Genomic DNA, 26996 nt, shown 5'->3' with positions numbered 1-26996 from the left:
ATTTCTTCATAAATAAATTTTGATATTTCTTTTGCATTTGCTTCTTTTATTGCTTTTGCTTCTGGCCATTTCGTAAAGAAATCTATTGCTACTACTATATATTTATTTCCTTCTTCTGTTCTTGGTAATGGTCCTATTACATCTATTCCAATCATATGAAAAGGTTCTTTTACTTCTATTGGATGTAATTCATGTAACCCTTGTGGATTATTTCTTCTTTGACAATTATCACAACTTTTTACATATTTTTCTACATCTCGTTTCATATTCTTCCACCAATATTTTTCTTTTACTTTTTCATATGTAGCTTGAATCCCAAAATGTGCTGATAATTCATGATCATGCATCATATACATTACTCCTTCTAATTCAAATCTTCTTATTACTCTAAACTTATTTTCATCTTTAATTTTATATAAAACTCCATTTTCTTGTACGTATTTTTCTTCTTTTTCTATATTCTTTAAAATTTTATCATATTCTTTTTCATCCATTTGTTAATAAATTTTCTATTTTGTTTTCAAATGGTAAAATAAATTTTATTTCTTTATCTTCAAATAATATGCAATGATAATTTATATTTGTATGAATTATAAATACATATATTTCTAATCCTATTCTTTCAACCATTTTTAATTTTATTTATCTCGTTATTTATTACTATTTATTATTTTTAACTTTTTTTCTTTCTCATATTAACCTTGACATCGCATCAGCATTTTTATTTTCTTTTCCTGGTCTATGTATTATTTCAAAATCATATTGTTGTAATTCCATCATCCATCTTCCTCTTCTTCCTTTAGGAACTTTTGATGTACTTATAAATCCTTTTAATGCTGCATGATCTGTTATTACTTTAAATTTTCTTCCAAATAAATATTTATGAAAATATTTTATTCCCCAAAATACTGCTAAACATTCTAATTCTGTTATTGGATACCTCTTTTCTGCATTTACTAAACTTCTACTTGCATAACTAATAACTATTTCTCTATTATTTTCATCTAATTGTTCTAATATAGCTCCTAATCCTTCTCCTGATGCATCTGTTATCAATATAAATTCTTTTTCAAAATTCGGATGTTGTAATATCGGATAATTTATTAATTTCTTTTTTAATTCTTCTAATGCTTTTTGTTGTTTGTCTGTCCATACAAAAGGAACATTCTTTCTCGTTAATTCCATTATTGGTTTTACTATTTTTGAATATCCTTTCACAAATTTTCTATAATATGAACATAATCCATTTATTTCTCTTATTTGTTTGATATTCTTTGGTGGTTTTAAGTTTTTAATCTTTTCTATTTTCTTATCATCTGGTTTTAATCCATCTGTTCCTACTATATGTCCCAAATATTCTACATTCTTTTTTGCCCATTCACATTTCTTTAACTTTAACATCATATTCGCTTTTCTTAATTCTTCTAATACTATTTTTATATGTTGTAAATGTTCATTCCAATTTTTCGAATATATTATAATATCATCTATATATACATTCATAAATTTATCTAAGTATTCTTTAAATATTTTATTCATTGTTCTTTGAAATATTGCCAGTGCATTCTTTAATCCAAATGGCATAACATTAAATTCATATAATCCTTGACTACAAATAAATGCTGTCTTTTCTTTATCTTCTTCTTTCATCTCTATTTGCCAATATCCACTTGCTAAATCAATTGTTGTAAACCATTTCGCTACTCTAAATTTTTCTAATAAATCATCTATTCTTGGCAAAGGATATGCGTCTGTTATTGTCATTTGATTTATTTTTCTAAAATCTATACAAAATCTTTTATCTCCTGTCTTCTTATTTACTATTACTACTGGTGACGACCATGGACTACATGATTCTTGTATTATTTCTTCTTTTAACATTTTATCTATTTCTCTTTTTATTATTTCTCTATTTTCTGTACTTTCTCTATATGCCTTTTGATTTATTGGCGTTTCATCTTTTAACCTTATATTGCATTTTACTATATTTGTTTTACTTATTTTCTTATCTCCATAGATACAAATATCTTCATATTCTTTAACTAAATCTTTTAATTCTTTTTCTTGTAATTTCTCTAAATCTTTATATTTTATTTCGTCTGTCCAGTCTTTGTGCATCTTTAATGTCTCTCCATCATTATGGCCAAGACCTAATAGTTTTCCTCTATGATATGTCCTTTTTCTTCATTATTTATTAAATATATTTCTCGTTCACTTGTTTCTTCATATTCATTTTCACTATCTTCATCTTCACTATCATCACTATCATTATTATCATTAATATTTTCATCATTATTTTCATATTCTATTGGTATTTCAATATCTTTTCCATCTTCTCTTAATATTAATGTCTTTTCATTATAGTCTATTATTCTTTTCTTTTCTCTTAACACATTATTTCCTAATATTAATTCTTTTTCTACTGATTCTATTACGTCCATAATTATTTTCATTTCTGTATTTTCATTTATTTCTATTGTTATTTCTATTTTTCCTTTTGATGCTACTCTTATTCCGTTAGCCATTATAAATCTAATATCACTCTTTTCTATTATTGGAATATTTAATTCTTTTCTTAATTTATCTGATATTAAACTGACTGATGCTCCTGAATCTATTATTATTGATACTAATTTTCCTTTTATTATAACTTTACTTCTCATTGCTCTAGTTTCACTTTTATTATCTGCACTTTTTATTTGTTGGTCCGAGTGTAGTCATGCATTATTATCTTCATCATAATTTCTAGCTATTCTTCTAAATTTTGGATTTTCATTATAAATTTGTCCATATGTTATGTTCGCTTTTTCATTATACATATCCATTACATATTTTTCTGGTGGTACATTAACTCGTACTCTAATATTTTTATTTCCTCTTTTCATTCCCGGATTTGGACATTCTCTTATAAAATGACCTCTTAATCCACATCTTTCACATTGATTTTGTCTTCTTCTTGATTGGTATACTTTATCTCTATCTTCTTTATTAGAAAATCTTCCTTTTCTTTCACCATCAATATCCCATTTTTATATCATATTCTCTTTTTGGTGGTATTGAAACATCTTCAATTTCCATTTTGATATCTTCATTATCTAAATCTCCTCCATATTTTCTACCACTTCTTAAAGTTGGAAATATTTCTTTTTCATACTTATATGTTTCATAATTATTATAATACTCATTATTATTATATCTATTATTATCGTAATATCTTTCGTGATCCATTAAATTTATATTTCTATTATTATCATTATTTCTCCTTTCATTATTATTCCTATTAAAATTATTTTGCATTCTATAATTATTCCTTCGTCTTAATTGTGGACATTCTGGTCTTATATGACCTTCTTCATTGCATTCATAGCATCTCATAATTCTTGCATTTCTTGTATTTGTATTTCTATTTATATTTCTTCTTTGTTGATTTTTTATTTCATTTAACATTTCTCCCATAGCTATTTTTTCTGTTCTAAATTGTTCTAACGCTTTACTTAATTCATCAATATCTTTTTCATTAACTGGCTTTTGCATTTTTTTATATATTTCATTTTCTTCTCTTTTATTCGTTTCTTCTTTTAAATTTTCTCCTATATTCTTTTCTTGTCTTATTTGTTCTATATTTACACCTGTTGTTTTCATTATCAATTCATTTTTAGCTTCTTCTTCTCTTCTTGCTATATTAATTGCATCATTTAAATTCGTTGGACTACTTCTTCTAACTTGGTACCCTAATGTAGGTTCTAATCCTTGAATATAATAATTTACTTGATACGTGTCATGTAATGCTTGACCTCTAGTTGCAATTCTTACTATTGACCTAAATCTTCTAGTATATTCTTCAACACTTTCATTTTTTTCTTGTTTAATCCTTGTCAATTCTATCATTTTTCTTCTTTTGACATCTTCCCTAGTGAATCTATCAATTAATTTATTTTCAAATTTCTATCATCATTATGATCACACCAGTTTACTAAATTAGCTGCTACTCTTTCTTTTTCCTCATTATACCATTGTAATGCAGTTCCTCTTAAACATGTTATTGCTACATTTGCTTTATTTTGATTACATACACCTCCTCCAACATTTCCTTCTATTCTTCCACTTACTGTAAACGCTACTTCAAATTGTCTAATCCAATCGTTAACATCTTCATCTTCTTTTCCACTAAAAGTTGGCATACCTACTATTCCTCCTATTCCTGCAGTTTGAATTCTTTCTATTAAAATTTGTCCTGCTCCTAATACATTATCTAATGTATTAGGTGCGAGTCCTATAACATTTTCCATTATTCTTTTTATTTGATCTTGATTTGCCATATCTAACAATATATTCTCTTGAAATAAATCTTGTAAATTATAATCAGATATTTCACTTTCGTTATCAGAATTTTCAATATTTAATGAATTATTCGAATCTGAATTTTGACTTAAGCCAAAACCTTCTGTATTTATAACATTTTCATTTTCGCTCTCAAATTCATTCTCATTAAAACTTCCAGTATTTTCTTCCCAAATCTCATGTTCTTCTGGATTTAATATTTCTCCAATCTTTTCTGAATCATCTGTATCATCATTTTCTTCTTCAACTTCTTCTTCACTTTCTTCAATTTCAAATTTCTTTAAATATTCATCTAATATTTTCCTTATTTCTTTTTCTGATTCATTTTTATATTCTTGAAATTTTCTTATAAAGTCTGCACTTAATATATCAACATCTCTATATTCCATACTTATTAATCTTAATAATTCTCCATCAGAAACTTCAATTTTTAAAACTTTGATTAAATTTTTTAACCGTTCTAATCTTTTCTCTATTTCTGTTTCATCATCTAATTTATTCTCATCTTCTAAATTTTCTGGTCCTTTTTCATAACAACTTTTACATATCTTTTCTATAAATTCTTTATTGTATTCTACTGCTTCTATTGCTTTTTTCTTCAATATTATTTTATTATACGTTGGACATTCTATTGTATACATATAATGCCATATTCTTAATTCTTCTTCTATTCCTTTATCATCTAATTCTTCAATAGTTTTGTAAAAACTCATAAATTCTTTAGTTTTTATTATTTCATATTCTACTCCAAAATTTATTATTCGTCTTATTTCTTCAATATCAATTTCATAACCATTCTCTAACCAATAATTTCTGTATATTCTTTCTATATGTTCATTTCCTTCATTTGAACTTGATTCTCCCACTTCATCTGAACTTTCTAGTTCTCCTATGTCACTTTGTTCTTCAACAAAACCTTTTGTTTCTACAATTTTCTCTATTATCCTATCTGTTAAATCATCGTTCATCCATGGTTTTGGATATTCATTTCTGTTCCACCATTGATATGTTATACTTTTCTGAAACTTCTTGACTTTCTCTCTATTTTCTTCTTCTGCTATATTTTCTTCTAAATGTAATATTTCTTTAAATTTCTCATAATACCATATCCTTTATTCTTAATAGTTACTGATTCTATTTCTTCCAACCATTTCTCAAATCTTGCAAATCTTATATCTAATTCATCATCTTCTATAATATATCTATACGTCAACAATTCTTTATTCCCTAACAAATTCTCCTCTGTTTGATCATCTAATATGAACTCATTATCTTCACTAAGTATATAATGTTCACTTATCACTTTTATTACTGATATAATTCCTACTTTTCTATAATCTGATTTATTTCTATACCTAATTGACCTTACGACTATATCTAACAGTTTTTCTCCTTCTTTTCTTATTTTCTCGAATTCTTTATTTCTTTTCTTTTTACTAGATGGATAATTTTCTTCTCCATCTTTTCTTGTCAATACTATGTATTCCATTAATTTTGTATACGTGTTTCTATTATAACTCATTGCTTCCAGTATTACTTTTTGAAAAATTTTCCAAAATCTTTTAAACCAATCTCCTATTTCTATTTCATTAATATTATAACATTTTAGACATGAAGGGTCTACTTGATATTCTTCTTTCAATTCATTATGTTTCTCTATTTCATGTCTTCTTTTAATCTCTTCTAATTCATCGTATATATCAGACATTTTTTATTTATTTAAACATTTCATAATTTTACTTTTATTTATATTTTATAAAATTTTATCATTAATTTAACATCATTTAAATTACTATTTATCTTTTACTTCTTTAAAATACAATTAAAATTCTAATATTTTCAAAGTTCCAGCTTTGATTCTATAATTTCTCTATACATTCTATAATATAATCTATAATCGCGATTTTATTTATAAAATTTCCATATCTTGCGCAAATAAACTGTGATCAAAGCTAGGGATTATTTATAACTGGGGCCACCCAGTGTCAGACTAATATGATCACCAACAAAGGCTTATTTATACTGGGTCCTCCCAGTGTGCTCTTATTTATACTGGGGTTCTCCCAGTTCTATACACAAAATTAAACTTTTTAATAACTTTTAATCTTTTTCTTATATTAACTTCCAAAATATTTATTTCAAATCTATTTCATATTATTTTATTTCTCGCATTTCATTTTATAATTCATTAATATTTTCTTATTATAATTGGATAGCCACAGATTTTTAAGCGATCAACGTACTAAAATTTCTGTTGACATAACGCCCCTGGTGACACAACTATTTCTTCTATTATTTTCTTATTCATTTATATTTTTATTAATCAGTCACCCCTACCCAGGGGGGCAGCTATATATTTCTTTTACTGCGCCTTATCTCGTGACTTATACTTTCTTTTATTTCTTTTATTTACTGCGCTTCATCACGTGATTTACATTACTCACATGATTTGTACAACATTTTATTTATTTTACGCAACATGCTTACGCAATTTCTCTTACTACATCATTATTACATCATTTTATTTCATATAATTCATTATTATCTTTTACAATCTTTCATATCATTCTTTTATTGTAATAAAATTATTTCTCATATATCAAATAATAACATTTCAATATTTCTCATATTTACAATATCCTTTAATTTTCTCTTTCATTTAGTAACCTATACCGGGCTTGCCTTTACCTTCTTCATAGAAGTATAGTAGTTTACGGGTTTGTCACTAATAACTTTTCTTCTCTTATAATATTTTTCAAATTTTTCAATCATTTATCAAATTCTTATTATTCATAAAATTCATTCTCATTATAAATTTTTATTTTTATTCAATTTTTAAATCTTTTCATTATTATCTTGAATATTTCATTCATCCTTTCGATATATACTTTTTCAATATATCGTATATTTTCATTTCTCATATATTCCGTAATATTCCTTTTTCATAATATTACTTTCTCTTATTTCTCATATATCATTCAATAATATTTTAATTTTTCTTATATATTTTCTTTTACTATATCCTTTTTCATATATAGTAACACTTTTCTCATATTTCAGATAAGTCTTCCTTATCTATTATTTCTTTAATGATTTCTCATATCATCTATTACTTCTTTGATGATTTCTCATATCATCTATTAGGGAGCTTACATATATTACGTAATTATTGGAGGGGGGGAGTTTTCTAATATCTCACATCTAGATTAGCCAATCGGAATATAGAACCAAAGCACATGACGATTTACATTCGTAACTGGTAATACATGCATTTGAACATAAAATACAAACGGTTTTGATACAAATAAATATATTGTTTTTAAGAGATATAAAATAATAGAAACTTTATTTATTAATAAACATGACATATCAAAGTACATGTAGTTTTAATATTTCAGAATAATAGTTTTTTCTAACAGAGACACTTTGTAACACTTTCTTAATACTCACCTTCTGATTGTATTTCTCGGTCATGTATTACGACAAATACTTGTTCAGCTGGCACGGGCATAACTGAAAAATCATCAATAGAATTGGTAAATGACTTTTTTTGCTTAGCTGGTCGTCCTCTTCGTTTTGGATGTTGAATTTTTTTATGAAGGCCAACGATAGAAAGTGTTGGGAAATATGCATTGCAGATAGGACAGCAGAGACGATTATAAGTATCCGAACTAATAGAAGGACAATGGGTATCGTATCCGGGTATTTTGAGTTTATTGAAATACTCTAATATATGAAGAGGATTCAAGTAGTGCCCATCTTTTCCTTTTGTTACAGGTGGCAGAAAACCATTATTTTCTGCGAGAAGAATAGCTGCTTCTTCACAACGTTTAGGTAGACAGCAAAGAGAATCTTCACATTTTTTAATGTCAAGTGAGTATTGGCATATTTTAGTGTGATTTTCTATCCATTGCCAAGGTACAGATTCATCGGTATTTTCTTTATCACATCCAGGAAACATAATATCGTCAAATGGAAGGCTTCTTTGATCAATATATTGTGTTGTTACCGGTCTTCCGAAGATAGGATCACGTTCCCAAAGAGTGCACAAAGTTTCGCCAGCATAACGCATATTCTTCATTGCAAGCTCTGAATCAACTACTTTACCTTGAGAATTGAGGTGAGAGCCATATTTATCAATCGGTAATGTTATGCCAGCTAGTTTTTGAGAAAGTGTTGCCATACTACGCTCAACAGGGTTGTATGCTGATTGACCAGGTGCATGTGTTCGAACAGAAAGATAATCAATGTCAAAAGCACGGAACATTCTGCAATATTGAATGATATTTTTCATGTGGCGAGGATTTTCATCTGGACCTCCATCAACTAAAAGAATCCAAATGGGTTTGATCTGCTCATTAACTTTTAGTATTTCGTCAAAACGGCTATCTTGTACCAGAGAATTCAGGTCGCTCATGTGAGAAGTTGAGCTTGTACCAATTTGGTATTGCGGACGTACAAAAATTGAAAGTTGACCATTACGAAAAGTATCATTTGTATCACTTGGGTTAATGAGTAAATAGACGGACGGAATAAGTTTTTGCTGCATTCCAATTGGAAAATCATGATCAGGTAGTCTAATTAGTTCTCGAAAACTTTGCATTGTTTTGAAAGTTCTTCCAACTGCAGGGATACCGAGAGGAACCTTGGCTTTGTCATCTTGTGAAATGATAACGGAATGAGTTGGAAATAAAGCTGCAAATTGTTTTGCTCCTTTAACGGAAGCAAGACAATAATGCTCATCAGAATGTTCTTTTTTTTCATCTCTAGAAACGGAGGCAATTGCAATGTTAGCAGGGTGGTGATGAGCTCTTGCTGCTATAGAATTTGATCGAGATGGTAGCAGGTAATTGCTGAGGGTGGTACGAGAAAGGTATTCATTATATTTTGAATTGAGTTCTTCTTGGAGGTGGCGGATGGTTCTGACTTTAATGACTTCCTTCCTTCTTTTTTTATCTGCAGCTCCAAACTCGATACATTCATGTATATGTTCATGTAAATCGGGATATTGGACCAAAAGAGTTGGGCGACCAGGAGACTCATACATCATTACTTCTTGATGTTCATGTAGGTGTTTCATTTTTTTTTCTCTGCATTTACGTTGGTAGCTTGCTTGGCGCTTCAGTTTTTTAACCTTATTATTTTCGTTGCATAAAATTTCCTTAAGGTTTGTTATGCGCTCCATTAAATTACACCAAATTTCTGGATCACTAGTTGAATTGTATATTCGTTGAAGTTCTGCAAGTTTCATGTTAGTTGCATTAATAGTTTCTACGGCTTTTTTCTGTGCAGAAGCATTTGGAGGTAGATTAACATCAGCAATGATAGTCTCCTCTATTGGTTTTTGAGAGGTCTGGGACTCGATGGATTTTGATCTTTGTGATGGGCCAACAGGTCTCGAACTGTTAGTTTGCAGAAAACCTTGGATTGGAACAGGAGTTGTCAGATATTCCCAGATTTTACTTTCAATTTCATCTTGAGGTTTACACCTAATTTCTTTCCATGCATTAGTACATTCTGTACACAGACTTATTTTTGGATACGCTGGGTTTCTTGCATTCACCATTTGATAATATCCAAAAGCGTTACAGAATCTTTGGTGTTGATTTGTAGGAGTTTTATAAATGTAAAACTTATTATATTTTGGTGTAGTTAGGAAGGTCTGCATGTTAAAGAAGTTTCGGATAAAGAAATCAAAGTGGCGACGCGATCAGATCATTATTACGCGATATTAGATATTACAGATCACGTTGAAGAATCACATGTACATAGTTGCGAAAATTTTTTTTCAAATTGATCTGATTTATTGATTTATTGATAATAAATTTATTTACTGTATTCGTAAAATCGTAAAATTCCTTTCTTAATTTATTTTCTTCATAATATGGTGTGTGCAAACATAACATTGGCAAGAGAGTGTTTCAAAATTTATGTTAAATAGAAAAAAAAACACCGAAAATTTTAGGTGGTGTGTCAAAAAAGAAATTTCATTTTTTTCTTTTTTTTTATTGAAAATTAGATTGATGGGAAAAAGTTGTAGTATTTTTAACGGATGACAATGTGATTTTATTGTGTGACAGGTTATACTAATCTATATATGATATTTGTTTATAAACAGATTTCAGCCAAAAGAATATTATCAATTACGTTCACGTGATATCATAATCTCACTAGGGGGGGGAGGGGGTTCGACTATATAGTAATTCATAATTACGTAATATATGTAAGCTCCCTTACTTCTTTGATGATTTCTCATATCATCTATTTCTTATTAATTTCACAAATTTTTCTTTCATTTTCTCATATACTTTTCTTTTATTTCTCATTTAGATTTTGTATGAAGACAACAATCTTTTTCTTTCTCGTGAGCATGCACCAAAAATGTGACACGCCGCCCATAGGATATTAAAATAAAATATCGTATGTTGCCACCGATATGCTGAGTTCGTATAATATCTATGCTTGGTTTAAAATAAAATAAAAAAATTAGTTACAAAACATTAATAAACCATTAATTAAAAATAATTAATGTGGCACTTTTTACTCATAAGAAAAAGGCTAAAAGAATGTGTTAGTTTATTATTAAGGACGAACTAAAATTTTTATTTTCCAAAAATTGAACTACTGAATTTCTATCGAAATCCACTTGTATTTATACATTTTAAGAAAAAATATTTCTAATACTTCTATTTTTTCTAATAAAATTTGAAGATCTATTATCATATGACTATCTCGTTACACTAAACTAAACTATAAATATAATTTTATTGGCTAATTATTTACCCATCGGTTAATTATTTATCCATCAGCTAATTATTTATCCTTATTTTATTTCATTATATTTTCGGTTATTACAATGTAATAAACTCTTATGCTAAAAGTTTGTGTTCAAAAAGAAGGGCATGCAGAATGTGTATTAAAGATCTTAACATTTAGAATGGTATTGGGACAATGCATATACAGACTTTTTTTCACTTGCCTGACATCCTAATCACTTAATAGTTAATACTAAGACCCGGCAACATTATATAAATATTCTGCTCAAAATCAGTGGTATCAGAAAGCTTATCCCTCTAGAGTAAATACATATATCAATAAATATTATTCTGCTTAACATTGTAAGAAAAAAAATTTGAAATATTTTGGGAATCAATTTCTTATGTGTAAAATTAATTTGTCACACAAGCGATAGTTATACTCATACAGATGATTTGCAGTGTATTACTATTATCATATATACTTTAATGAGGATCAAAAACATGCTAATTTATGTTGCATATAGACAGAATAGGATGCTGTTCTCCTACATGCATTTGTGGTGAAGCAAAGTAAAAAATAAATCGATTTATTGTATTATTATAATAATTATATTAAATACTGAATATATGATATACTGTATTATTTTTATAAATAATTTATGGCTCAGAAAACTTGTTGCATATATTCAACATTATTGTTAATATCTAAGAAATCTATAATAGTTAAATCTCTATTGATAGTACTAATATAGCAAGATTTAAAATAGTCAATTTCTAGCGAATCACATGGATATTGTTTACTTGCTTTTTTACACATATATTATGCATATTCTAAACTTTTAACTACAGCAATATTATTATTTACTTTGCTAATACAGTGATATTCAGAATTTGCTAAACTGCCTAAACATTTTAAAATGTCCATAAGTAACGATTCTATAGCCTTGCTAATGCAATTTTATAAAAGTAACTGTATATACTACAGTATTTAGATGATTATATAACTGGTATTTCTTTGTTTCTGCCCAATTACTAGAATAATAATAATTATATTTCTTGTGACCCATTTGGCTAGATATTCTTTAATATATTTTTGAGCAATATTTTCATTATATGCTTTTTTAATGCAATCGGCATATTCATCGGTATGCAAATCATATTTTTTTGAGTCTGAGGATTTATTTTCCTTTTACAAGTTGAAAGTATACCTAAGTATTTCTTCCTATCAAAAGAACTATCATTTCTTATCATATTCCAAACTTGTTTCGCCCATGTTTCAGATCTCAACTTGAAAGTTCTCCAAGCCCATCAGATAACTTTTGCACTATCAATTAAATGATATGCAACACTTTTCTTAATTTCTTTTGAAGTACGAGATAACGAGAATAATAAATTCAGAGCTTTTTCTGTATTTAAAATAAATATTACTATAAATTTCATCAATCTCATCATTACTAAGCATTTTTTTACTTTTTCATTTCCATAATACAGATCTATAATATGCAACACGCCTTTCCTCTATTTTAGTAATGCATCTGTTCAGATGCTTATCTGTGCATTTCTCAGTATTATCACAGATAAATACTAAGGAATTACATTCAGTACAATAAATATAAAATGTACGCCTTCCAGGTCTGAATTTCCCATCTTCATATAATTTTTTAGTCATATGAATATATTTATTCTTTGAGAAAAATGTTGGGTTATATTTGATAAGTTTCCTGAATGGAGCATGAATACGATTGGCATTTCATCACTATATCTGTAATGCAGACTGACTAGCACTTTCACTACTACAGGATTTAAACCAGAAAAGTAATTAGTTTTAACCATTTTGCAAGTATAGTGAAATTATAGCAAATTATAGCTGATTTTTTAATTTATAAGACTTGTAGTGATTTATAGCAAGTATATCATAATAAAATACCAAATTCATTTTTATTCAATTGTTCGAGTGAAAACAGATTCATAATTTTTTGATTCAGCTAAATTATAAAAATTTGTACCATATGAGATTTCCACTAAGTTCCTTGATAGTTCTAGAAAAGTTCCAGAAGCTGGCGAGTTTATATGCATAGCGCCTTATTTGAAGAACGCCTCTGGCCTAGCTAAATCACGAGATAATTGTCCAACCAGGTTTTGGATTTTTTCTTTAGCCAGATAAACATAACGGGAATTCAGAAAATATATTAATAAACCTGATTATTTTATAGATGCTACAGACAAAAAATATACTGTAATACAAATTATAATACAGTAAAACAGTAATCACTAGCCCGATATGGGCGAATACAAATACTTTATTAGCGCTTTACAATACTGTATATAAAAAAAGTGCTGAACTGTGAGATCGTGACCGCCGTCACCATCATGGAATTTCGCCATTACATGATCATGATATCTTCTGGCTAATTTTTAACTACCGTATACTTCCGATATTAAGCACCCCCGAAAATAAGCACCCCTGGCCAGAATTATGAAAATTTTGGCCTACGTTATGCTGTTTCTGGCCAGAATTACGGTCAAAAATGGGTGCTTAATTTCGGAAGTATACGGTATTATTTCTCCTAACCTCGGACACAACGTATTTAATATTATCCTCACTTAAATTTGAAATAGAATTTGCTGTAAACGATTTAACTCGTTTTGTATATGTCATCCGTTGAATTTTATCATTACTAAGACGGAAAAAGAGATCTCAGCCGATGTGCGGGAAAAGGATTTATATGCTTTATTTTTACTACACGTGAAAATGAGAATTTAACTCGACTTAGTTAAGCAAGAAAAAAATAGGATTATTTTTAAACTAGAGCGTTTACTATTGCTATTGCTATTAAACGTCTAATCTCGAAATAACAATGATGATAATAATTAGCGCCAGAAAGGATAATTTATGATTCCATTGACCTAAAGCCGGAATTGCATATTATTCGTTATCTTGTTCCATTGTATATGCAAAAAAAAGAAAAAAGGTCTATTTGATCTTCATAGGATCGAGATCTATAAAGTATACCAAAAATCTTCTTTTTTATCAAAGTTGCACTGCATATTTATATGTAGACTTATCATTTCTATTGTTATTCCACCAACATACGGTCATATCGACTCTCCTAAAGTCTGTGTCATGGTAAAAGTGTGCAACGGAAAGTTCCTGTTGTAATAAGCCATCAGATGGCCAATGAGACTTTTCATTATAGTCATCTTCGCACGTAAAGTGCACAATCCAAGATTCATTTGCAGAGAGTAATCTCGCATAATTTAGAACCCGATTATAGTGCTCACTAAGCTCGCCTACTGTCGCCGTTGCCAAAAGTTCGAGAACGATTACTTGAGCACGGGGCGAAGTTATGACTATGTCACTATAACTATGTTTATTCCTGCCATTATTATCGTTACGGTTTATCAAGTGCCATTGGCCAGTAATTTGAAATCCAAATCCACTTAACCAATTCCACAAGACTCGGTAAAGCTCTGAATCGTAGACACTTTCTCTGGGGACAGACTGATTACGTCACTATTCACCCTCACTTTAGCAATCTCGAATGAACGCTCACATGCATACTTAATGATGCTCTTGTCAAATGATTGGATGGCAGACTTAAGACATTAAAATGTCTAGATTACGAGAATTACCCTTATAAGGGATATCCTTTTGTGGACAAAAAGGAAACACCTTAAGGATTACGCGCTGAAGAACTATGTTGCGCACCATAGGAGAGGAAAGCCTAAATGCTCTTTCAGCTCTTTCGGTGACAGGTATTAGAACCCCTTCGGCAGCAAGGAAATCTGCACTATCGGTATCGACAATTTTTACTTCATGCTCAACATCTTCCAACAGAAAATAATCACGGAAAAATCTCACTGCAGTCATAGCACTGGAGTCCAAGAGAGAATTAATTATTCTTTTAAACGTTTGGTACTGAGCAATCTCATCCATTAATGAAATGAGTTTGAAACGCACCCAAACCCCATGGCTTAGGATTCGGTCACCTTTTATTTTACTGATCAAGTTGTCTTCGATTGCACGCCCGCATAGACAAACAAGACCAGCATGCCTATAATATATGTAATAAATAGTCTCGGTATAAGTTCTTAAACTTATATTTTAGTCTGGCCACTTTCACATACCCATTTGTCTGTGTATATATATCCTCGATTATTTCATCTTCGATTTTCATCTTATTTTCATCTTCATATTCCGCAAACAACGTTCGCACTTTATCCAAAGAAAAATTTGGATTACGAACCAGATCCTTGACATTGAAGGGTGAATCTAAGCTTTGTCTAGAGCTGGAAACATTGGAGTCGAGGTGCATGATGCTGAAGGTACCAACTATTACGATAGCGTGGATAACAAAGAGATGCATAGCATTCTTGATTAAGCGAAGGATTCTCAAGAACTCGGAGCGAATTTCCTCATTATATTTGTACAGTAAATCGAACTCGTCAATGAAGAGAACAATATGATCATCCTTGTTACCCGGCCACTTTTTTTTACCGAAGTATTGTTGGAAATCATAGGCGCCTTTTATATTTTCACAGGAATCAAATGGTGGTTTTCACTACCAATACTGAGGGCTACGCCGAATGATTTCCAGAAGATATCACTATCATCTCCATTGATTTGCTTGATAGACGAACTGAATCGAAAAACAATGAAAAATGGTAAGTTAGAATGTGACAGAGCGGTCGTTCAGCAAACGAGAACTAACTCACTAGTTGCATATGTAATTTTGTGTAGACAAATAGTTTATTATTTTTAGTATCCGCGTAGTCTTTCCAGAAGCCCGAGCTCCATATAATCCTGTGAGAGAACCATCGAAAATTTTTTTAAGTAGCGGGATGATTTGTTCGTCATCCATTAGGTCCATAAAATATTTAGAATACCAATCGGTTTCTCGCAGGGCACCGTTGACTGTCCATTGCCTTCTCGAAGTTTTTACAACTGATCAAATAAATGGTCAAACATTTGGATAATAGGTTAAATGATATAAAAGCCGTTGTGTTCTTACGTTCTTCTATGGCTTTTCTTTTTCTTCCAAGCTCTAATGAACAAGAAATGAAATAACAGCGGAAAAAACAGAGAATATCAAGAAAACAAACAAACATTGAGTCAGATCACGTTCATAACGTTGACAAAATTTATTACGAATCACTTACCAGCACCGGGTTGATCTACAATAACGCGAATGTGTTTTTTGGGCGGGTTTGACGATAAGAAGAAGAAAAGAAAAGCACAAGATTAAGTAAGTATTCGGCGAATGTTGACAAGAGAAGACGAAAAAAAAATTGTTATGACTCACCAATAACGGGAACACCAACAACAACTCGAATATTATTTCCTATAACGTTTTGAAATGTATTTCCAACCGTATCGGCTGGATCTTCTAATTTTTCGTTTAAGTAGGGTTCAATAGCAGTTTCTTTATTCCTAAGTATATTCGAAGCAACATTGACCCTCCATAGAACTAGTTCGTCGGGTGCAAAATCATTAAAACGTGGCTTCCTCTCCTTGATAACTTTTCTAAGGTCGTCAAGATCGTTACCCGATCCGATAGTAATTTTGAAAATAGAACGATTTTCACGAACGATACACCAAAGATTAATAAGCGTTCCAGTTGGTGCAATATTAGACATATTGTATCACGAAGAATGGATAAATGGGGAAGAAATTTCTTTTTCGTAAATCTGGAGAGTTTGATATAAATAAGGGGTAAGGTCGCACAGATTGATAAATTGAAGATAATATTTCAAAGTCACATGATTCCGATCGTTACGTTTTTTTTGCAAAGAAACCTGAAACTTTATTGATTATTTTATAGATATAGATATATAACTTATCAGAAAAATGCTAGAGAAGCAAATGAAATGTATGATGCTATCAAAGAGGGAGGAAGTACGCCATTTAATGCGAGTCCCAGCATCAAGTTATTTCTTTGCTCTCACGTTTACAAAAAATATCTATAACTAATTTGTTTCTACTTCTATTGCTAATTACTTGATTTCCCCCGCACTCTTTTTCTATACTAGATTTTCGAAATAAATTATCCCACCCATATTTACAGAATTTTTGTCTATCTCTCACAAACACACAAAACATTATTTCTCGAAAGAGAACTTCTCTGAGATTAATAAATTTCGAACCTATAGTATAATTACGGAAGTATTAGCAACTAAGTTTAAAAAATAATACAATAACGATTTACACTTACCATCACGACTCATTTTCACATAATTCCATTCCGCCTTATACACAAGATATTTATTGCTTAATTTTTTCTGCGATACGACGATACTGCGCAAAGTTTTAAGAATTCGGCACGTGAAGATGCTTATATAAGATAAAATTTTTGATGCTGTGCCGTTGCATGTGACGAGATTCATGTGAGTAATTTCACTGCGTCTGATGATGCCATGATGGTCAGAGATTTTCTTGGCGAAGATCAAAATGCAGATTATGATTCTCGATCTTGGTTCAATTAGGAATGATCAGGGTGAGTTTAAACTTTTTTTGGACTTTTCATTTTTTTTATTTTCTTATTTTAATTTTTCGTTCTATTATTTGTTTTACTTTATTTTAGACTAATGGTTCGAATTTGATGGTAATAAATTTCTGCTGACATTGTTTAAAATAGGAAATTTAAATTCGAAATGGTGGATCACAATCAGTGAGTTTAAACTTTTGATTTTTTTTTTTACTTCTATCCACTTATTTCATTCTTATTTTAATTTTAATTTTCATCTTTTTTGCATTTTTATGTTTTATTTTAGGCTTTGAAACGATACTTCTTGGTCTTTAAAACTTTTTTTAGGTCCTTTTTTTCGTCTACATTCATTGAAATTCTGTTATAAATCTTTAGATTAGGGCCATAGTGTAGTTTAAAAGAGGAATAATCTTCTTTTGATAATGTGATCTTGATCTTTTGTGAAAAAAGAAAAGACTTCCACGCGTAAAATCCATACCTAAAAGACCCGAAATAAAAGTCTTAAAGCGTCCATAGAAAATAGCAAACGAAATTAATTAGAAAAAAGCAATTATCTGAAAATTATATACTCTTTTTACTGTGATTTAATTTCATGATAGTGTATTATTTTTGCATATAATTTTTACACTTTTTTTCACATGACCTTTCCATTAAAAAATACAAAAATAATCTCCTTACTACTGCGGCTTCATATACTCAAGGTTACACACACCATGATCATGCTTAACTATATTAAAATGCAAAAATACCCCATGTTTAAAGTGAGAGATGGGCCGATAATCAATATGATTCTATAAAAAAAAAATTATCCCCCGAAAACAACAAAATCCGAAACTATACAAATCTATAATTTTAGTTGAAGTTTCGCGTTTATATCTTTCAAAAAATAGGATCAGCCATTTGGAATACCTCAAAATTATATAAAAGTTTATTAAATACTTGAATATAATACACAACAAAAGAAGAAAACGCTATTTTTAAATGTTTTTAAGCATCAAGTAATAAAAACATATAAAAATAAGAAAGAAATTAACCAGTGGCTCAATTTTAATGAAAAAACTTCGCCTATATAGAGCTAATACGAACAAACTTAACTTCTGGGATCAGCTACTTTCCTGTGTGTGTTACTTTCCTGTGTGTGTGTGTCGAAAAAATAAAAAAAAAGTGAAATTCTAATATGAAATTTCGTACCTTAAGTTGGCCCCCGTATATTTATCTATCCCCTAGATTTATAGCAAAAAAATGAAATAAATAACCAAGTGGTATATCATTTCGAGACTAACAAAAACAAACAACTTTTATTAATTGATTATTCAGTTAGAATTTTTGTTATTTTTGAATTTTATTAATATAAATTAATAAATTTTTAGTTTATTAAAGAATAAAGTATAATTTGTTGTGTTTTATGACTTTAACCTTGTTTAATTAGTCAAATATCTTAAATAAATGAAAAAAATCATGATTCATTATATAGAGTCTAATCCTATTGTGCAGCAATTTTGACGATCTCTGGCGCACAAAGTTTTCAAGCACAAAATGATCTACATTTTTATGTGCTAAAAATTTTAAACTTTACTACAATCATTTGCTAATAAAATTAAATACAGTATTACATATTTGAACAAGTTAACTAAATGTGCTTAGATTATACTGATACTATCTCCATTGTGAATTGCAAACTTCCAGAATTTCAGATTTTTGTGAGACTTCGATTTCGATTTCTTTGTCTTATCGCTTGAATAACTCCGATCCATAGCATACATCGAAATTAATGGTACATTATCACGTTTCACAAAACCCAACCCGCTTAAACAAAATCACTTATTTTTTATTTATACCACAAACTTGAGCTAGTAAATGTTTAATGACCGCACTCAAACTCATTCGATTTGAAGCATACAGAAACTATCACTAGATCGGAAGAGTAAATCCTCCGAAGAAGCATCTCAGAAATAACATGCCTAAATCGTAGAAGTCTGATTAATGCCTGATACATAGACTAGTCCATAAAAATGGTTCTTTAAATAGTCCGAACAATAAGTCTGGACATAAGTGATAGTGATCAACAAATAAAATGTCATCTAATTTATAGGAAAATGATAAATTATGGGATAAAGGAAAATCCCTTAACCATAATTTAACTATATTTGGAAAATGTTCATCAATTCCATATGGGCAACATTACTATAATTCGGAGTTACCAATACTTGTATGTCCTTTGTGACCCAAATCCTCCTAATTTCAGGTAAGTGTCTAATATTATTTTTTCCCTTAGACGATTTTCACCTGCTTCTGAATTTTCCTTTCACATGAAAATGTGTGTTCATGAGTTTGTAAGATTGGATTCTGAAATCGTAGTTCACTTGTTATTTATACAATCTATTTAACTGTTAAAGAAGAATCATCGAAAAAATTAACTAGGCAATTTGACACTTAGCATTAATAAAAATATGATAAATAATAAGACAAAAATTAGAAATATATTATTAATAGGCAATGCTGGTAAAGGAAAATCTACTTTAGCAAATGTCTTAACTGGAACTAACGAATTTGAGGAAAGCACGGATCCAATTAATGGAACTAGCAAAACAAAAGCTAAGGAATTTGAACATGAAAAAATAAAATATCGGATTATTGATACTGTAGGAATCGGAATTTCTATCCAATCAACAGAAGAAATATTAAATAAATTAAAAGGCATAACTGATATTCTTAGTGAGGGTATAAATCGAATATTATTCCTGACTAATGGCCGTTTTACCAAAGAGGAGGTTGAAGCTTTTAATTTACTAAGAAACGTTATTTTTGATGATCGTGTAACTGATTACACAACTATTGTCTTCACTAATTTTGCTAAATTTAAAGATGAAAAGGCATGTGAAAAGAATCGTCAAGGATTTCAACAGGAAATTGGAAAAATTTCAATGCCGCTTGCTTCAACTGCGATTATTTATGTTGACAACCCACCAATAATAGGTTTTATGGAGCCAGTGGCAAGAATTTCACGAGAAGCATCTCGCGAAGTATTATTAAACCACTTGAGAACCTGTCAGGAAGTTTACCAACCTGAGCCGCTTAAAAAATTTCGTAAAATGCTTGATGAGTTCAATTCAATTATTAAAGATACTATTGAAGCAGTTGAGAATGTTGATCTTTATTATAAAACCAATATCACCTATTTAGGAGAATTCATCACTACACGAAGAGTAATAATCGAAAATATCGAAGAGCGCTTAGAAGAAGTAAGAAAATATATGGGAAATCGATTTAAAAGTAGCGTTGTAAGTCATTCTACTTTGTTAATTGGTAAAGGTTTATCAATCTCGGGAATATGGTTCCCACCTCTCATGGTGCCAGGTTTAGCACTATCGACTATCGGTTTTGTGAGTGCGGCTACTACTGATATTTCTGCAATTTTAAAGGAAAATGAAGCATACAAATCATTCGAGGAAAGCCTTGCGAAAGACAAAGAAAAATGCGAAAATTTGGAAATCTTACAAGAAGAGTTGAGAAACTTAATTAATAAATTCAAAGACATCCGTCCTCGCTTCGTGATTTCAGAATATAGAAAACAGAATATTGACAGAAATAAAATTGAAGTGATTGAGAATGTGATGAACCAAATTCTGGGAGAAGAAATTGAACCTGATGTGGACTTAAATAATAACGAAAAAACTAAATATTCTACTAGTCAAGAAACAGTAAGAGCTGTTGTAGAAGGTATATGTAAACTTGCACCTTCTCCTTTATCATTTTATTGTATGTATCGGGATCATAAGGAAACTAAAAACCGGGATTCTTTGAGTGATATGGAAACGACAATTAAAGATTTTAGAGAAGGGTTAAAAGTTTTAGAAGAAAAACAACAACAACTTAATGAGTTATATGAAACTATTAAGCGGTGTAAAGAGAAAATAGCAAAATTAACATAAATAGTGTCAGTTAAATGCGATTAATTTTGCTGATATGAAAAGAAATTCTCAATCATATAAATAATAATAGCATTTTTATTTCTGACAGATTGTAACGCTTTATTATTTTACGAAAATTAATTGACAATATTATTCTTTGGCCAACTGACTAATAAATTTTCGTTACTATTGAGCAATTCTGATTATATATTTGCATAATACGTTCACAAGTGATGAACATACAATATAACTAAATGTTGTTTGCGAATTATGCAGTTGAAAAAAATTCTCCCATTGAGACATCAATTGATTAAGGTGTTACTGAAACGTAATAATAAACAAATTAACGAGCCTGAATCAAACGTCCAAATATTTAATTGTAGGAATTGGACATTGTCAGATCTAACAGTGACATGAGGTATCGCACACTAAGAGAACTCTAAAACATGATATGAAAATTTTTGATTTTTGATTCTATTTGGTATAGTGATTGATCTCTATGAAATGCAAAAGTTGGCTATCTGTGTATATACAAAGTTTCAGCCTTCTATATCATATGAATTTTATTACTAATGTCGACAAGAAATGTCAAACTCTCTCCTTTCACGGCCTATTTAAGACTTATTTAGTGACGAAGAAATATTTGGTGACTCTCTTTACATGTAAGATCAGCCACGATAAATTCCGGTGGTTTTATTATCTCCTTTATCAAAAATGTTCGAAGATATTAATATCATGATAAGTGAATAACTAATTCCGTTGGTGTTACCAAGTTGAGCTAAGAATCAAGAATTCAATGCATCACCAATAAAATTTTGCACTCACGTGATCATTGTGAAATATTCGTCGTTGGCCGTCACGCTCCGTTTTTAATAATTCTGGACGAATTTTTTCGGTAGTGAATCTTATTTGTCACATACTTTGCATGTGAGTACTGAAATGCGCATCCAAAATCCAATTGGACATTTGTTAAAATTTTTTTACCATAAATTGATTGCGTAACGAGATAATCATATTTAATTAATTTTCTTTTTCTAATTTCTTCACGCTCTCTTTATTCACGACACCACTTCTAAAAACATCCTCTTCTCGAGTATATTACTGTTTTGGACGAAAAATTATTTATTTATAATTAATTTATTACGCCACTATCGTAAAGCTAAATTAGTAATACAAATGATAGATAATTTCTTAAATAAATTCTGAGGAAAAAAGTATACCGAAGATGAAAGAGTTGGAATAAATATATGAAGAAAAGACCAAATTGAAAGAGTTTTCCCTTCTTTGTCACATGGTATGTTTTTTTCAAAATATTAGTTTTACAATTTAGATGAATAAATAAATTTACATTTTTATAATTTTGATTTAATCCCGAAAGGAAAATCCGATGATTTTGTAACAAAAACATCAAATCCTAAAAAAAAAAAATTACATGCGATCAACTTCTAAAAAAGAAAGTGCACAATGGGAAACTTTAGTGTTTAATTCTACTATAGATTAGTGGGTGTTATTTAGATTAGGTAAAAAAGATTAATTTTGAATCCTTGATTTGAAATCAAACTAGCCGCAAAGTACTAGTAGATCGTATTTGATTACGCATCAGAAATATTAATAATACTTTAATTAATGCCACGCAAAAAGATGCATTTGGGTTACAGTAAAGAATTTTTAAAAGGCAAGAGACTATGGAATCAGTTTTAATTACTTCTGCTGGACAAGTTTTAGTACGAGGAAGAGTGAGAATTGATTCTGCGTCCCTAATTTAAGCTGCAAGGTAAATTAATGAATTTTGGATTTATTTAAATATTTTACGTAATTTAATAATTTTGATTCGATCATCTGCGCTAAATTACACGATTAACAAAATTAGTTATGGTATGCTTCTTCTTCCATACGTTAATTACTGCTGTTATTTCGGGTTATCACGAATAAGAGCTACTTTAAAGGTATTTACAAATAGTTTAAAATAATTTAAAAGTTTCAGTTAACCAAAACTAACTCTTCTTTCACGATCTTAGATGTAAATTTATGATAGTACAAAAGTAACAAATCTACCATTATGATAAAGAAATTGATACAAAAAAAATAGCAAAGTTTCTCTACTTGATGTCTGTTGAATTATTGATAATGAAGTTTGGTGAAGAGAAATTAGTCAATTAGAAAAACTTTTTTTTTTCTTTTTTTGGGGGCAGTGAACAAGTTACATGTAGAAAATTTTCATCTCTATATTGTGCTTCATAGTTCATATATTTTTATAGTTTAAGTAAAAAAGATTAAAAAACTTTATTAATTATTATTATAATAAAAAAAGGGAACTGTTTGGGAAGTGAAAATATTGGCAGTACAAAATAAAGCGGAAGAAATTGCTAGCATATCTCTGTGATAGGTTAATTAATAATAGCGTTACTATTCAGCACGATTATATAATTCACAAGGGAAATTCTGTGGTGCATTCATGCTTATAAATATATATCGAATAATGGTTTATCAGAAGATAAAGGTTATCTTGCTGATGTTATATGGACTAAGTCATAACAAAATTAAATTTTAGCTTAAAAGCCTAAAATAAAAAGAATCCAAAGGTGGTGCGTAAATGAATAAATGTTAATATCAGTTAATCAATATTACTTATTTTAAAACTTCTTAACAAATTTCTCTCTTCAAATTCTACTAGTTTAATTAAACTACATTAATTAGGTAACGATGTAATAAGAATTGTTCCTTAGTGATAAATCTCTTAATAAAAAATTATTATACTGACGTTATATATATTTTTTGCTAACACTTTTACCACATAATAAAGTGTTACATTTGGTTTAATAGGAGTACAGGCAATATCTCTTCCGTAAACTGTCATGGCGGAATCATTATCTGTCGTAAGTGCTATGATCATATTGAAATTTTCAAACTCCTCCAAGGCTCGCATTACCAATAGTAGGTTGATTCTTTTATCTAATACTAGAATATGTTATATCTATTCTCACAATCATTATTTGGTAAAAAAAATTTGTTTGACTTATGAGTCATGAATTCTTGAAGACAAATAAAGTATAATACAAAAATCAAAAAAATTCTGTCACTTTTTCCTGATCAGATTCAATTAGCCCATATTTTGCTTCATGGAGACGCTCCATCTCATCACGAAATTCTTTAAATCTTCGGACACACTCGGATTCAATATAAAATCTTTAACAGTATGTTCGATTTTCTTCAAGCTTTTTGATAATATCTTAATCATAAGATCAATTTTCGATAAATAATGTGATCATTCGATTGTCAACCGGCCACCAATGGTAATGGCTCTTTGTTATGTTACTCAGCATCCTTTGTAGGTTCCGTCAGCCATCTCTGCTAAGCCCTTATTCCAGCACCCTAGAAGGTAATGACCTATTCCTCTGCTGAAAAGTTTTCTACCTGTAGCAGGAGCTTCTGCTTACCTTGCTGCAAATGCTTATAATAATGAATTAGATAGACCATTAAAATTTACAGTATTTAATATTATAACCTCACTATATTTGCTCTTCTTACATGTTGAGTTGCTATAATGCCTTTTATAGATTCAAAAAAATTCGCCTCGTTATTTAACAACTGGGAACATCTTCGCAATAAAGGAGAATTTCAAACTAGAGAATCAATTCCTAAATACTAGATATATATATATATAGTAGCTTTGAATAAATTAACTATCATAGCATCATTGACTTACCGACACATTGATGTTCAAATCCATAATATCTCCTACAGAAGAATTGCCAAATAATCCCAAACAATTCCCAGACTTTAGTTTAACCCAACATCGTTATTTTCTAATTATCACTAAAAAGAATATGTACAATTTTTAATTAATCTTTTAACGAGAACACTTTTACCTTCCGAAGTACAGTATATCATAAAAAATAAGTAAAAATTAAACACTTACAAAGAATAAAGAACGCCACTCAATTGCTTTCATTTTTATATAATCTATATTTAAAATCAAAAATAAAATAAAAGATTATATTAAAGAAATATCTTTATAAAGACAATTTAATAACTCTACTACTGCAGCAAATTCAGCTTCATCCAGATCATCTATAAGATTATAACGCTATGTATTCAAATATTGAACGAATTCTACGTTTGTTCCCACGCTTTTATTCAGATTATTTACCAGCAAGAAGCGCTTCTTCATATTTTGTGCTTAAATATCAAAATTGGCGTCCATAGATTGGAATTATTGATTGATGATTTCCTATAATCAATTTTTATGTTAAAAAACAACCAATCGCAATTTACCATTTCTTTCATAATTTATAGGATAATTTAATTTACTTCTTTGTTCTTCAAGACCAGCTTTGTGTTACTCCTGATCCTGATTATATCATCTATTACGTTATTAACTGTGTCTTGTTGACTTTCTGGATATTAACAAACTAACACAAGTAACATCTGCATCAAATCAATTTTTACACTAGGAGCGAATAAAATAATAATTAATAAAGAAGAAAAATAAAAATAACTGAATTAATAGAAGGCTGATTTTCTAGGGTTATATTTACCTTGAAATCTACATTGCTAAATACACCCGATGGTAATCAGATCTCAATTTCAGGTAAGATATTAAATGATGACTTTTATTAGATGATCTAAACGTTCCTGATAAAAATTATAAAAAGTTATTACAATATTGTGAATACTTTATCGTCTATATTTGATGGTTTATAATTCAAACAATTAAAATTTAATAATTCACGAGTTTAAAGACAAAAAATAATAATAATAATAATAATAAAATTCCTTTTTATTACCATTATAATATCGTGCATAGATTTTGATCCAATCTCGAAAAAGAATCATCTTTTAAGGTATCTTTAAATTATTATCATATTTGACAGTATTGAAAGGATCTCAGAAAACGAATATTTTAAAATATAAATTTGATCTAGTTTATAGATTGTTTTATCTATTAATTATCTTTGCAAGCTACCGAACTTCATTCGAATCATCTATAGAAATATATCAAATGGAATGTAAAATTTTGAATTATGATATTATGTAAAAAAAAGGTTTATCATGACTCGCATCCAAATAAATTGATCTGAACTATGAAGGCTAAATCGTGAACCCAAAATCACAGCTTATAATTATTAAAAAGTATTAAAAAAAAGTAAGTATAAGAAATCAATGTAATCGAAAAATTACTTGATAATTAGATTAATTAATTTATTGTAACATATCAAGTCCAATATTTTTAACATTTCTTTGAAATGGAACATTCTGACTTAATTCATTTAATACAATATTTTAAGATATAATTAACAGTTAAAATTTAAATTATGAACTAAGAATAGTTGCCTTGTAAAGTCCTATGAAAATTTTAACGTTTCAAGGAATACTTGAAGAAGGGTTTGACTTCTTTTTGGTTGCTTTACCGACTACCGTCAGGTTATAATGTCTCACTTTAGTTAAAGCCATCAAAAATAGATGAAATATCAAATCAAGGTTAATCTGCAATCTGCAAT

The 26996-nt window shown here is 29.2% G+C and overlaps 2 protein-coding genes across 2 annotated transcripts; one reads left to right on the top strand and one right to left on the bottom strand.

Annotated features, from left to right (window-relative positions):
* Nucleotides 1–14130: 14130 nt before the first annotated feature.
* On the bottom strand, nucleotides 14131–16736 carry OCT59_012816 (uncharacterized protein; the record flags this gene model as incomplete). The annotated part of the gene is made up of 8 exons (XM_025329595.2): nucleotides 14131–14570; nucleotides 14733–15154; nucleotides 15228–15432; nucleotides 15666–15739; nucleotides 15816–16044; nucleotides 16112–16144; nucleotides 16260–16274; nucleotides 16403–16736. 8 exons carry the CDS (start codon nucleotides 16734–16736, stop codon nucleotides 14131–14133), a joined length of 1752 nt encoding a protein of 583 aa, XP_025166640.2.
* A 3206-nt stretch (nucleotides 16737–19942) lies between these two features.
* Nucleotides 19943–21516, top strand: OCT59_012815 (uncharacterized protein; the record flags this gene model as incomplete). The annotated part of the gene is made up of 1 exon (XM_025322283.2): nucleotides 19943–21516. The coding sequence occupies exon 1, from the start codon at nucleotides 20035–20037 to the stop codon at nucleotides 21514–21516; it is 1482 nt and encodes a 493-aa protein (XP_025166642.1). The 5' UTR covers nucleotides 19943–20034.
* Between the last annotated feature and the right edge of the window lie 5480 nt (nucleotides 21517–26996).

Source organism: Rhizophagus irregularis, chromosome 20, assembly GCF_026210795.1.
Source record: "Rhizophagus irregularis chromosome 20, complete sequence".
NCBI classification, from domain to species: Eukaryota; Fungi; Glomeromycota; class Glomeromycetes; order Glomerales; family Glomeraceae; genus Rhizophagus; species Rhizophagus irregularis.
This window is presented reverse-complemented; position numbering and strand designations above follow the sequence as displayed.